The sequence below is a fragment of the Haliotis asinina genome, chromosome 11 (genome assembly GCF_037392515.1).
Source record: "Haliotis asinina isolate JCU_RB_2024 chromosome 11, JCU_Hal_asi_v2, whole genome shotgun sequence".
Lineage (NCBI taxonomy): Eukaryota > Metazoa > Mollusca > Gastropoda > Lepetellida > Haliotidae > Haliotis > Haliotis asinina.
In genome coordinates this window covers 32041695-32053602 of record NC_090290.1, presented here as the reverse complement: position 1 = coordinate 32053602, position 11908 = coordinate 32041695, and the positions used below count along the sequence as shown (strand labels likewise).

General features: G+C 39.3%; 1 protein-coding gene and 1 long non-coding RNA gene across 2 annotated transcripts; one reads left to right on the top strand and one right to left on the bottom strand.

The window, feature by feature from the left end:
- Window positions 1-4858: 4858 nt before the first annotated feature.
- LOC137256132 (uncharacterized) lies at window positions 4859-11220 on the bottom strand. Its single transcript, XR_010954549.1, has 4 exons — window positions 11070-11220; window positions 7040-7165; window positions 5477-5605; window positions 4859-5001 (listed from the first exon to the last, which is right to left on the bottom strand). It is a non-coding gene; the product is annotated as an uncharacterized lncRNA (long non-coding RNA).
- LOC137256131 (fibulin-1-like) lies at window positions 8729-11261 on the top strand. The gene is made up of 4 exons (XM_067793835.1): window positions 8729-8798; window positions 8872-8994; window positions 9227-9355; window positions 11164-11261. Exons 1-4 carry the CDS (start codon window positions 8729-8731, stop codon window positions 11259-11261), a joined length of 420 nt encoding a protein of 139 aa, XP_067649936.1.
- Window positions 11262-11908: the final 647 nt, after the last annotated feature.

The following is an 11908-nucleotide window of genomic DNA, read 5'->3' as shown; positions in this document are numbered from 1 at the left end:
TTCGCAAATAGGAGGTTTTCATGCCTCCTAAACTGCCACCCGTGACCTAGTCACAACCCTCGGTCCGAGGCGTGACGCCCCCACAGCGACCGTGCAATCGCCCTCTGGGGTGCTAGACGGTGGGGGTGGATCGCCGAGGGCCCCTTCTGTCACAGGACTTGTGGGTGTTGTATTTACATATTCCCACCCCATACTTGTGACTGACGGGGCTGTATTTTCTTCAGTGTTTCCGTGATGAGATACGATTAATTTCGATGTGAGCTTCTACTTACTCTACCAGCCCTTTGCTTGGCTGAAGCGTAACTATTAGCGGTGAGTGTTTCATCTGTAATGTACCAATTGGCTGCACTAATAGCACCATGCTGATGGCAGCATTGACACTAACACAATGTAGTTGTGCAAGAAGAACGTGGAAGTAACAGTAAATGCATGTACACAGAATCACCTGGTGGTCGTTGTATGTATCTGTACTGGAAGTGCGTGGCAGTAACATTATATAGTTGTAACAGAAGAACGCGGAAGTAAAGGTATTTTGTTTATCTAGGAGAGTGGGTGACAGTATGGTTTTACGCCGCTTTTAGGAATATTCCAGCAATATAACTGTGGGGCATCCCAGAAATGGGTTTCACTCTTGTACCCTGGGTTTTCGGCGTGACGAGCGAACGCTTTAACGAATAGGGTAACCCACCGCCCCTTTGCAATAGAACAACATCGAAGTAACAGTAAGTACGTAGTTGTATTAGAAAAACAACTTGGTAACAGCAGGAAGTAGTAACAATGTGTAGTGTACTAGAATCACGAGGTAGTGTGTAGTCGTACTAGAAACACGTGGTAGTAGCGGTGTGTATGATTACACGATGCCATTTTAGAAATGCAGCATGGTCAAATGCAGCATATTGCCCGCTCAGCCACCGCGACTTTCACCAGTGGCGGCTGACTTTGTGTGCTGGCGATTAGGTGCCTGACTCTGAGGGTGCGGGTTCGAATCCCGGATGGGACTCAACCGAAAAAAAGTACTAGAATTTGTACTTTACTGAGAAAGTGAAATCCCAAATATGACATGTGGCAGTGTGCAGATGTACAAGAACTACGTGGTAGTAACAGTATGTAGCTGTACTAGAAACACGTGGCAATAACAGTAAATCATTGATTCATGGGTTCGATGGCATGTATTCAGCCAGGGCAAGTAAACCCGTGATTCACTGATCCGATGGCATGATGGCATGTAATGAGCCAGGTCAAGCAAATTGTTCATGCACTCCCATTGTTTTCATTTTGTGCACGTCTAGCATGTAAACCTTATACATCAAGTGCATGGATCCAAATCCAAGGTTCGTTGATATAGGTCAAAGATGGATTGATGCATGGACGTTTCTCCTAGACCGTGACTTGTTTTCCCGGTTTTGACTACACATCTTGATTACATCACATTAATACCTAACCATCTGAATAAAGCGAACACAGCTGCTACACCGAGGCGTATTTTAGTCAGGGATATTAATATTTGTTTTAATTTTAATATTTGTATTTTGTTTTTATTAAGTTGTCATAGCTTTCAACAGAACCATTGTTTTCGTCGTGAAGTGTAATGATACAGACGACATACACTAGGGACTGCGTGTAAATTATGATTCACATAGGCAAACTATAAAGTGTCTAGATACTACATTCCTGTTATACATTCGCAGATCGCTTCTTTCTATTAAGTTTCAAAATGCATACAAGTATGATTATAAGTAATTAGGATTATGAGACCAAATATAAGGACGTATACTGACAAGTGTCTACACAGTGGTGAGTGAACGTTACAAACCAAGTAAATTTAGCAAGTGAAGAAATTTATTGCGCAGTATTTTCACTTCGACCCCGACCTCACTTAGGTTATGTTACAGGTTGTGTCATGCAAACGCCTTTTGGTCACGATGCAAATACATATTTAACTACTAGTAGAAAGTAGTTTTGACTTTCTAACTTGATGAAAACAAACCATAAGCTCAATCACTCTAACGGCCTTTAGCCCGTGACCTCACGATTTTCAAGAATGGCGGCGCCCTGTCTTAGGATAAATGCTATTTAAATTTGTTTTCAACGACTTACGAAATCAAAATTACTTTTCACTGGTAGTAAAATATGTATTTTATTGATGGACATTTGGATTTTACAAGGCATTGCTTATAACATAACAATTTCATTCTTGGAAGCGAGGCGGGGGTCAATATATAATTACTTACGACAATATTGTCACTTCGACCACAATCTCCCTTCCGAGGAAGAAAGCGTTATATTCATACAAAATCCTTTTGGTCAGCAATGTGTAGTAAACAGTTTTGATTTTATAAACTCAATGAAACTTGAACTCCATTTCCTATCCCGAAAGCATGGTATGGGGCGAACCATCCGTTTTAGTGTATAGCACAGGCTTCCACAATGCTCGCTTCGCACACACAAACAACCAATGTATGCACAAACTACGGGGTTCGGTGGAAATCTGTGCATAGTGACACCTCCACCGGACCCCAAGGAGCAATTGACGGCAACACAACAATTCGGCATGTCTTTGGTGACATCGAGAAATCAGCAAAATGACGAGCTTCCTACACATTTTCTCTACAACTAACTGAAAACCGTTCCTTCTGGGCACCGGCGACTGGGTTACGTAACCTGTCTGTGGTTTCGTTTGCGGTCGAGAGAGAAGCAGACGGCTTTTTAGCAACTTTTAAGCGCTTGGTATTAATTAAGCACAAGGGGTTTTTTTTATTTTTTAAACAAAAAGTGGTGCTCCGTGTATTACTAACCAAAAGTCTTTCATATGCAGTGGTAAAAAGAGTACCGAAAAATTGAGTATATTCGTTCTTTAACTTTCTTCTGTAACTTATACATTGCATTTGTTATCAGACCACTTAATATTTTTAAAGGGGCACTGATGCGGAGCGAATAATGTTTCTCGCCAACGGTCTAATTACGAAACCAAGCAGCAAATTGGTCAGCACCCGCTCCCTCGACCGTGACGGACAAAGGGACTGGGCTCCTGTCCGCATTAGCAGAGTTTCTTCACCCTAAAAAGTGAGGAGGCCGGATGCCCATCACAGGCCGTTATTTAAAAATATCCATGGTATTCCTTATCTGATTGTAACAAAATATCCCAGCAGTGTAGTTTTTTTTCTGATTCCTGGATGGTATAGTGGCTGATCCAATTTGATCCTATTTCTGTGTTTTTTACCTCGATATTCAATCATGTCATGTGAAAATATGATGTCTACATACACGTAGCAAGCCATTTGTTTATTATAAGTCCGAAAGATTGCAAAGCTTTATATTTAGATAGCTTTGAGGGTTGGCCCAGTTGTCATAGCAAACATCATACGTAAATTTTGGTAGCTACGACCCTGGTTTATTTTCAATGACAATAAAAAACACACAGTTGATTTATCTGAATTCGTAAACCAATAACAACGACTTTTCTTACGTAAAAAACCCTGATTATACCCATTTACCCAAGTACACAGCAAATGTGCATTTCTTATGTTACAACGAAGTTCCGTTGTTATCCTCAAAACAGTTTCCGCCCAAAAGTATTTTTTTTCAGGCTGCATGCGACACAGAGATTAGATCTTCCTTGCTTTAACTCGCTTTTGATGGTATAAACCTACACGTGTTATTTGTCATCACTCACTTGATGGTCAGTTAATGAATTTATAACGGGTATAATTAGTGGTAACACCACTAAAATTACTTGACTTAGGTTCCCATTTGGCACTTCTCATGTCTGGAGTAAATACTCAACATCATAAATTAAGGTATGTAGTGGCAAATGTATTGCATGTTATGTAATATGTGCATGTAAGCGATGCAAGAGGGTTTATCAGCTGAGATACAAAAACAAACATCGATCAAATGATTAACCGATAACACACTGATTGATCAATTACTTCCACAGCGGATTTGTCAAAAAGGCAGTGTTTATGGGTGTAGATTTACGTAATCTATATTGAATACACAATGTCGTAAAGTACGAGTGTAAAAACAACATCCTTTCTACAAAGAATTAACCGCCACTTCCTTGGTTGATTGATTGTTGCTCATTATTGGCTAACTAATGGCGGACATCATACAGTTAGTTGCCAGGTGTGCTGTCCTGGGTGACCAGAGAGTTTATGTATACACCAGTGTGAAAATTTCTCAAACGATGTGTTACTTTTTCGCATATTAGACTGTTGAACGACACAAGACGTAGAGCAGGATTATTTACCAGCTGCAGATGAATGGAATATCGTTCTTTTATGTGGATATTGATGGATACATTCCTGAACGAGGTAATAGCCTGACATTGTTGTTATAACTTTCGCCTGTTTTAAATTTAATATTTGCATTTTGTTTTAATTTATTTCTTGTAGCATTCAGCAGAATCTGTATGACAGAAAACATGCACTAGGTCGCGAATAGGGTGTGTGTGAAATATGATTCACGTTGGCAATCTATACAATATCTAGATATTAAAATCATTAGAAATTCAATGTAAGTATAAGGAGACCGTGTGGGTTTTTGTCATTAACTTTCAGATTAATACAAATGTCACAAGGAACTAGTTACGTTTATAAGACAAAATATAAAGACCGACACTGATTTCATTATTTTTCAGTCCTAACATGTTTTTTTATATCACAGGCAGATGAGTAAACTTCAAGGTGTTTGATTTGTTTTCATAATAACGAAGTAAAATGACTACATCTTTGTTGATCAGTCTACACATATCAGTTGCGCATATGAGAGGCGCAGCAGAGATCACGAACCAGTCACGAATTCTGGGGTATCATCCGGGCACTCGCTGGAGAAAAACAATAACAAAAGAAACCACCAGTCCACGGAAATTGCTCCGTATCAGTTCCCCTTTAATATGCTGTACTTGTTTTAAACATTACTTTTTGAGAACCTCATCTATTACGGCGTATCGTACCAAGTTCTGGTAGGTGTCCTGGCTCTTCTGTGGAGGCGGAGGTGGAGCTGGAACAAGAACAAGTGATGCAATGTACGATAGGATTCCTGATTCTGGAAATGCAATTACTGAATCGCTTCTCACCAAATCATTTTTGAAATGTGGAGTAACGTGACCATTTTACGTTGAAGTTAATACTGTACTTCTGAATATGTTGACTGTGATACAAGACAATATGATCGTGAGGTAATGTACACCTGGGACACACACAAGCGTGGACATTGTGTTCTTGTGACAATGTTAGGGAAATATGTTTGGAAAAACTTCCGACGTTTCCAGACAGTGAGTACTGGGAACAAAATTTAATCAACCATGCCGGTGGCTTCAAATTCGATATTATGTACAGTACTACCCTCATATGCATACAGCGGATATCGCACTTGTCTATTGTGGTCTCTGGCTTCAATACAGTGCCACTTATATTGTGTTGATCCATTTGTGTGATGTCCATCTTCCCGAAAATATGTATTCAGTTCTACTTACGAGCACACCACGTGGCATTGTAGACAGGAACAAAAGGCGGTGTACACTCGCACATGAAGAGGCCAGGTGTATTGATACACCTTCCAGGGCCACAGATGGTCCCCGTAGCTATTCTGCACTCATCTCGATCTGAATACAAGCATGGATGTGATTATATTAAAAGCTAAACTCGATGTAAAGTCAAGTAAAAATACTCTGTAGGTATTTATGAGAACATACCAATATATGTGACAAAATGCCTATTCCCATAGAATGACATGAAGATATATCATACTGCCTCTGTGCCAAACCTTGAGACATCCGACAAGGTTCATGTTTAGCATATATTTCAGCTCCAAATTGTGCTGTCTTCATTTTTCTGTTCCTCGTATACTTTGGGGCATGTGCGTTTTATTCAACTTTCATGTCACGAAAAGAAAAGAAAAATCTCATTACAATCCAACACCTGCTTTTCAATTCGTTAACGATCAAACCGTGTTTATGTCTCAGAAGTTCAATCACTGACAGTGTCACTAACTCATCACTAATTTTCTTTTCACATCCTTCGTTACAATATGGCCGAAACATTGCCGATGTGACGTTAGGTATTAACTCACTCACTCATTTAACACCCAGTTGAATCTGTTCCAGATATTCGAGCGTGATTATTTTCTAGTTTTGAGCGCATGTTCTCATAAAGTTATGTACTCTTACACTACAATACTCAGTACTGATACCGTGATACTTGAAATCGGAGAGTGCAACTGTAACACAACAAGATGACAGCTTCTTGTGTATTGCATAGAGGTACGTTACACTGATGTAGACTGTTATACCGTTTTCAGACTAAAACCGTTTTTAAACGCTATAAGAATCTACACAGAAACGAAGCTGTATGCAATAAACACGAAGTTGTCATCCATAAAGTTGTCTCATTTATGACTCACCAACGTCTAGAATGCAGATCAAACAGGAAGCAATATTATAAGTTGTTCTCAGAGCACAAGGGGGCATTTTTTTATGGACCCTCCATAGACCCGAAGGAGCATAAACAAACATAGAGGGTACAATAACATATGGGCCTGGAGGGATCGGTGAAAAACATATTTATCTTACTGTCGATCTCATTGTTCATTTTGAACTATTTGAATCACGAGTACTGGATCATAATAAGGAGTACAGGAGTTAAGAAACAACATAAACAATGCTAACACAAATTAACTAGCGAATTCTCAAACCTCAGCATTTCCAGTGGGGAACATGGGAAATGTTACTCGCTTGTAAGCGCGATACATTGATTGGCTCAGTCACTTAGAAAACGACATTTATGTATGAGTTAAGATAAAATAATTTGTCATTTCATCCCACTTACATATTTTCATAAGTCTGACACTATTTGTGAGAGATATGGGCGTGCAATAGAACATAACTGATCGATCTAGAGTGCAATGGAAATATCAATGATTGGGTCACATTTACAGAAGTACAGACGCTAAGACATACATGATGACCGCTTCCAGATATTTCATGTGTCATGTTATGTCATGAATTTCACTACTTGTTACATTGTCATGAATTGCTTACCGACACAAACGTTGAGATCTTGGAATGTCTTCTCAAATCCTTCCTCACACTGACATGTTGGTACTGGTACTAATGGTGGCTGAAGGCACACGCCATTCACACACCCACTCACAGTGCAGAGGGCGGCTAAAACGACAGTAGGAGATACAACACAAAACCTATATTTGAATAAATAAATACTCCTTAGTACAATGGAAGTGCAGTTTAAGAATATTCCAACATATCGATTTAATCATTGACTGGAGGGCGTTTGTGTGTGTGTGTGTGTGTGTGTGTGTGTGTGTGTGTGTACGCGCGCGCGCGTGTGTATGTGTGTGTGTGTGCGTGCGTGTGTGTGTTAATTCATGTGTATATCCAACTCAAAGTTTGAAAAATACAATGTTACATATGACTATACCTTGAGCGTTGATGTGGTGTACGGACACAGCGACGATGGCTGCAGCGAGAGTGGCACTGATGATAGTAGGCATGGTTTGTAGCTATTGTACCCGACCCGGCAGTATGGCTTATTTATGCTCAAGATATGGCATTTTTTTCTACTGTGCGTAGGCCAACAAGTATCATGGACAAAGGACATTCTCTTGAGCCGGAGGGTCAAAAGTACCTTGACTCATCGGACGGGGCAAACGGCTAAAGAACAAATGACTGTTAGATATTCCTTCATGCCCGGGCATGTCAGTGGTCACCGACATATATTTGCTACACGTACCTTTAAATATTGTTACATTTTGAAGGAGATAAGCAATGAAAAAAGGCGGTAGATAGTAAGCGCCATTTCTCGTTGGAGAGTAAAAAAGGTGATTCACTCTTGAAAATAAAACATAAATTGAATGGATATTTAATTCTTTGACGAATCCCTTGATTGAAAATGTGAACATTATTTGATAAATATCCCTATAACATTATATGTAAGAGAATTTATGTGTATCTGAGCAATTCAAACTCTTACGTTCACACATAAATATAGTTAACTATATATACAGTCATTGTGTATTCAAGTATTCAAATGTATCAAGTCGAGTTTCACACATGCTGGCAGATGACCATTGTAGCACCACTCTACTGATGTAGAAGACTTTCAAATTGATAAGTTTAAGTTGATGCTTATGTAAAACTAGAATCGTTGGATGATGATGAGATGCTGTCAGTTTTACTTGGGGTGGATGCTCTTAACTTAATATATGGAAATATTTAAAGTTGTTTTGCTTCTTTATCTGGAAAATCACTCGGATACACAGTTTCTCAATACAAACCATGAGAAATGCCATGGTTTTATTTAGTTTATTTTACACTTCCACTTTTTGGTTAGACTTCCATCAATTTCAAAGCAATAAAATACATACATGTGCATATATGTGTGAGCCATGCTACTTACATCTTCAATACGTGTTTTTGTCTTTTTGTATGACCAACTTTTGTATTTCCTTTCTTCCTTTTCACACATTCCATTTTGTACATGCCCATATATCATTTTGTGCGATCGAGATGTGATAGTGTACACGCACACAAACAATAGGACGTTATTCACATATGAGAGGTCATGCGTGGTCACATGTCGGTCATTCGATGAATTCCAACAATGGCAATAAGAAATAATTTGTCAGGTATATAGCTGGATGTTGTCCATTAGACGTATCCGGAAACATTCCTTTATAAGACACACGTATCGTTAACTTTGTGGAAGCAGCTATGAAACCTGTAGCTTATGTGCTGTATACTTTTGGCTTGTCTGGAATAGTTCAGTATATCCATGGCCAAGGTATGTATACGTACAGCTGTATCTGTCTCCATATGCTTAATCAACAATCACTACCACTGTCTGTATATTTCAGCACTATGTACAGTAGTGGGTTGCCAGAACGGCGTGTGTCTGGGACCCCCATTTCTCGTTAATCCGGTGTGTCTGTGTAACCCTGGATACACATACTCCATCCTGGATGCAAATATTTGTGAAGGTGAGATTTGTTATGAGTTGTATTAATGCCCTGTACCTATCGACTTCTGAGCGACATATGGCAGTGTATAGATGTGATGTAATTCCCTTTAAACAAAACCAGTTATATACACTCATCAGAACCAAGGCATTCAGATATGAGTCAGCTGTCAAATGACACAGTTTAATTTACTAGGATTAAGCATTCATAGATGACCGATTTGAAATACTGACACTGTGATAAACCTTTACAGATTTTGACGAGTGCAAGATTGCATACGGGACCATTTGTAACCAAGGACGCTGTGTCAATCAGCCGGGCAGCTTCAGCTGTCAGTGTTACCCCGGATATGTGTCTCGTTTCAACAACACAGTCTGTGACTGTAAGTGCATTTTACATATGTACCATCCTCCAAAAAGGGGGCATTCCTCCGTCATAAAATCATTGTTTTTCCTTCCGAAAAAGTAGTGTTCAAAGTTTGCCTTCAAATGCTGTCCGTACAAATGGATTCTTATTGTGTATCTGGTACCGATTAATGAAACATACCATTTTTTATGGATAACCGCTTCACATTTAACACACATTGACGTAACGGGCGTAAATCGATACACCTTAATCTTGCTGTAATGACTACAACTGATGAAGATCATGGTTAGAACTTGTAGACCTCTAGAACCCATCCCCTTTGGTCGGGTGTTCAGGCTTGCTGACGTGGCTGACACACGTCACCGTATCCAGTTAGGTCAATCGATCCTCATGCTGTTGATCACTGCATTGTCTGGTCCAGACAGCTAGACTAGTGATAATGACGGTATTAGGTCCAGACAGCTAGACTAGTGATAATGACGGTATTAAGCAACAAACAAACATAACAATCAGTGACGATGATTTGGAGAGTTTACGTGCACTTTCCTACATGATGCATATTTCGCACACGCCGTAGCCAGGTTGTGATATACAGAGCATGTTGTGACAAGCTGCAGATTAACATTGACAACAGTATGTGACTGATAACAAGCATTACCACGAGCTGCAGATTAACATTGACAACAGTATGTGACTGATAACAAGCATTACCATGAGCTGCAGATTAACATTGACAACAGTATGTGACTGATAACAAGCATTACCACGAGCTGCAGATTAACATTGACAACAGTATGTGACTGATAACAAGCATTACCATGAGCTGCAGATTAACATTGACAACAGTATGTGACTGATAACAAGCATTACCATGAGCTGCAGATTAACATTGACAACAGTATGTGACTGATAACAAGCGTTACCATGACCTCCTAACAGTGCTGAAAATAATCTCACAATAATCTCACAATAATCTCACAATCTTGAATGAAAGTACAACTAATAACATAAGCGGATTATAACGACCGTGTATAAGGAAACCATCCTGGTGGTGATGCAAGTTATTTCGTGAAAGAAGACAAAGTAACTGGTTGGGTGTTCATTGAGTTTGTTATTTCCGTTGTTTAGCGAAAATCCAGCGGTTCGAACGTATGACATTGTATGGTAGACTACACATGACACACTTACTTTGAAATATAGGAATCTGCAAGAAGTCACTCTGTTACCAGGTGCACAATCAGTGTAAGAGTCTAACCATGCCTAAATACATGACGTTAGTGGCATAACCCTTGATTGTGAGTAAATATCATTTATCTCCTCAATGAATAAAACTGCACAGGGTCGTTGGTGCGTTCTGCAACAGCGTCCTACTAAAATCTTTGACAAAACATTAACGGGACAAAACTAGGATTGATACGAGTTAGGCAGTTGGATAATGATATTTAGTTGCGACCTGGAATGTACTAGCTGTCTTTAAATAGTGAATACCACCACCACACACACAGTCACATTTACACACAATCACACGGTGTCATACAGTGTTTTAATGCACCATCATGTCTCATTTCACCTCACCTGATGTTAACTATTCACATCTTTGATATCACATGACACGGCAGCTGCAGGCAGCACTTATAGGAACTGTTGAGATACAGGTAGGTTTCTGATGGTCGTCACCTTTTGATCTTTCAACGTTTCCCTATATATTTGAATACTTTAATGTTACTCACCTTTTGTGTATTGAATGATGACTAGCACTGAATGTGCCTCAGTGTTTAATTATAGATGCAATGAATATACTGTTGGTTTTACATTATGTTTCAGATCCAAGAAGTCGTCAACAGCAGCAGGGACAACAGCAACAATCCAGCTCTCCCACGAGTCTATTGCAATACCTATTATTTAATGAATTGGCAAACTGAAGCTGATAATATTCGCTGTCGTCACGTGATGCCACACATCCATCAAAATAATAAAAAAACCAAACATCAGATAAGTGTTTTAGTTGTGTTTCAACAAACGCAAGGGAGGATTCATCATGTCTTTCCCCGTGGAAATCAGCTCGAAACCTGGAAGGACACCATAGTTTCTTACAGACCATAAAGTATTATTGCCCTGGGCCAGCTATCGAGATAGATTTGTTAATCATAAAGAGCTTTCACCGGACCCGCGATAACTTGCATATATTGGTACAATACTTCTAGTATAAAATTAAAAGTAAATTATCATTCACTCTTGGTTTGCATATTGTAGCCTCTGAAAATATAGAACAAAAGCATTGCAGCTTGAAACAGCGCTGACGTCCGTCAATCGGCACAGAATATGTCGATGACATCGACGTATAACATCTAGCAAGTTTTATGCAAAATGACTTTCGTTGAGTGAGTTGTGACAATGCATGAAACTTTTCAAATATCCTTTTGAAATTCATGATCAGAAACGAATGTAACAATAACACGATGTCATCGTTAGGATTTAACAACACAGATTGACGTCCGCCCATTTCAATATCATGCACTGGAAATCAAAGCCAATAAATTATTTCCTAACATGCACATACTTCCATAAA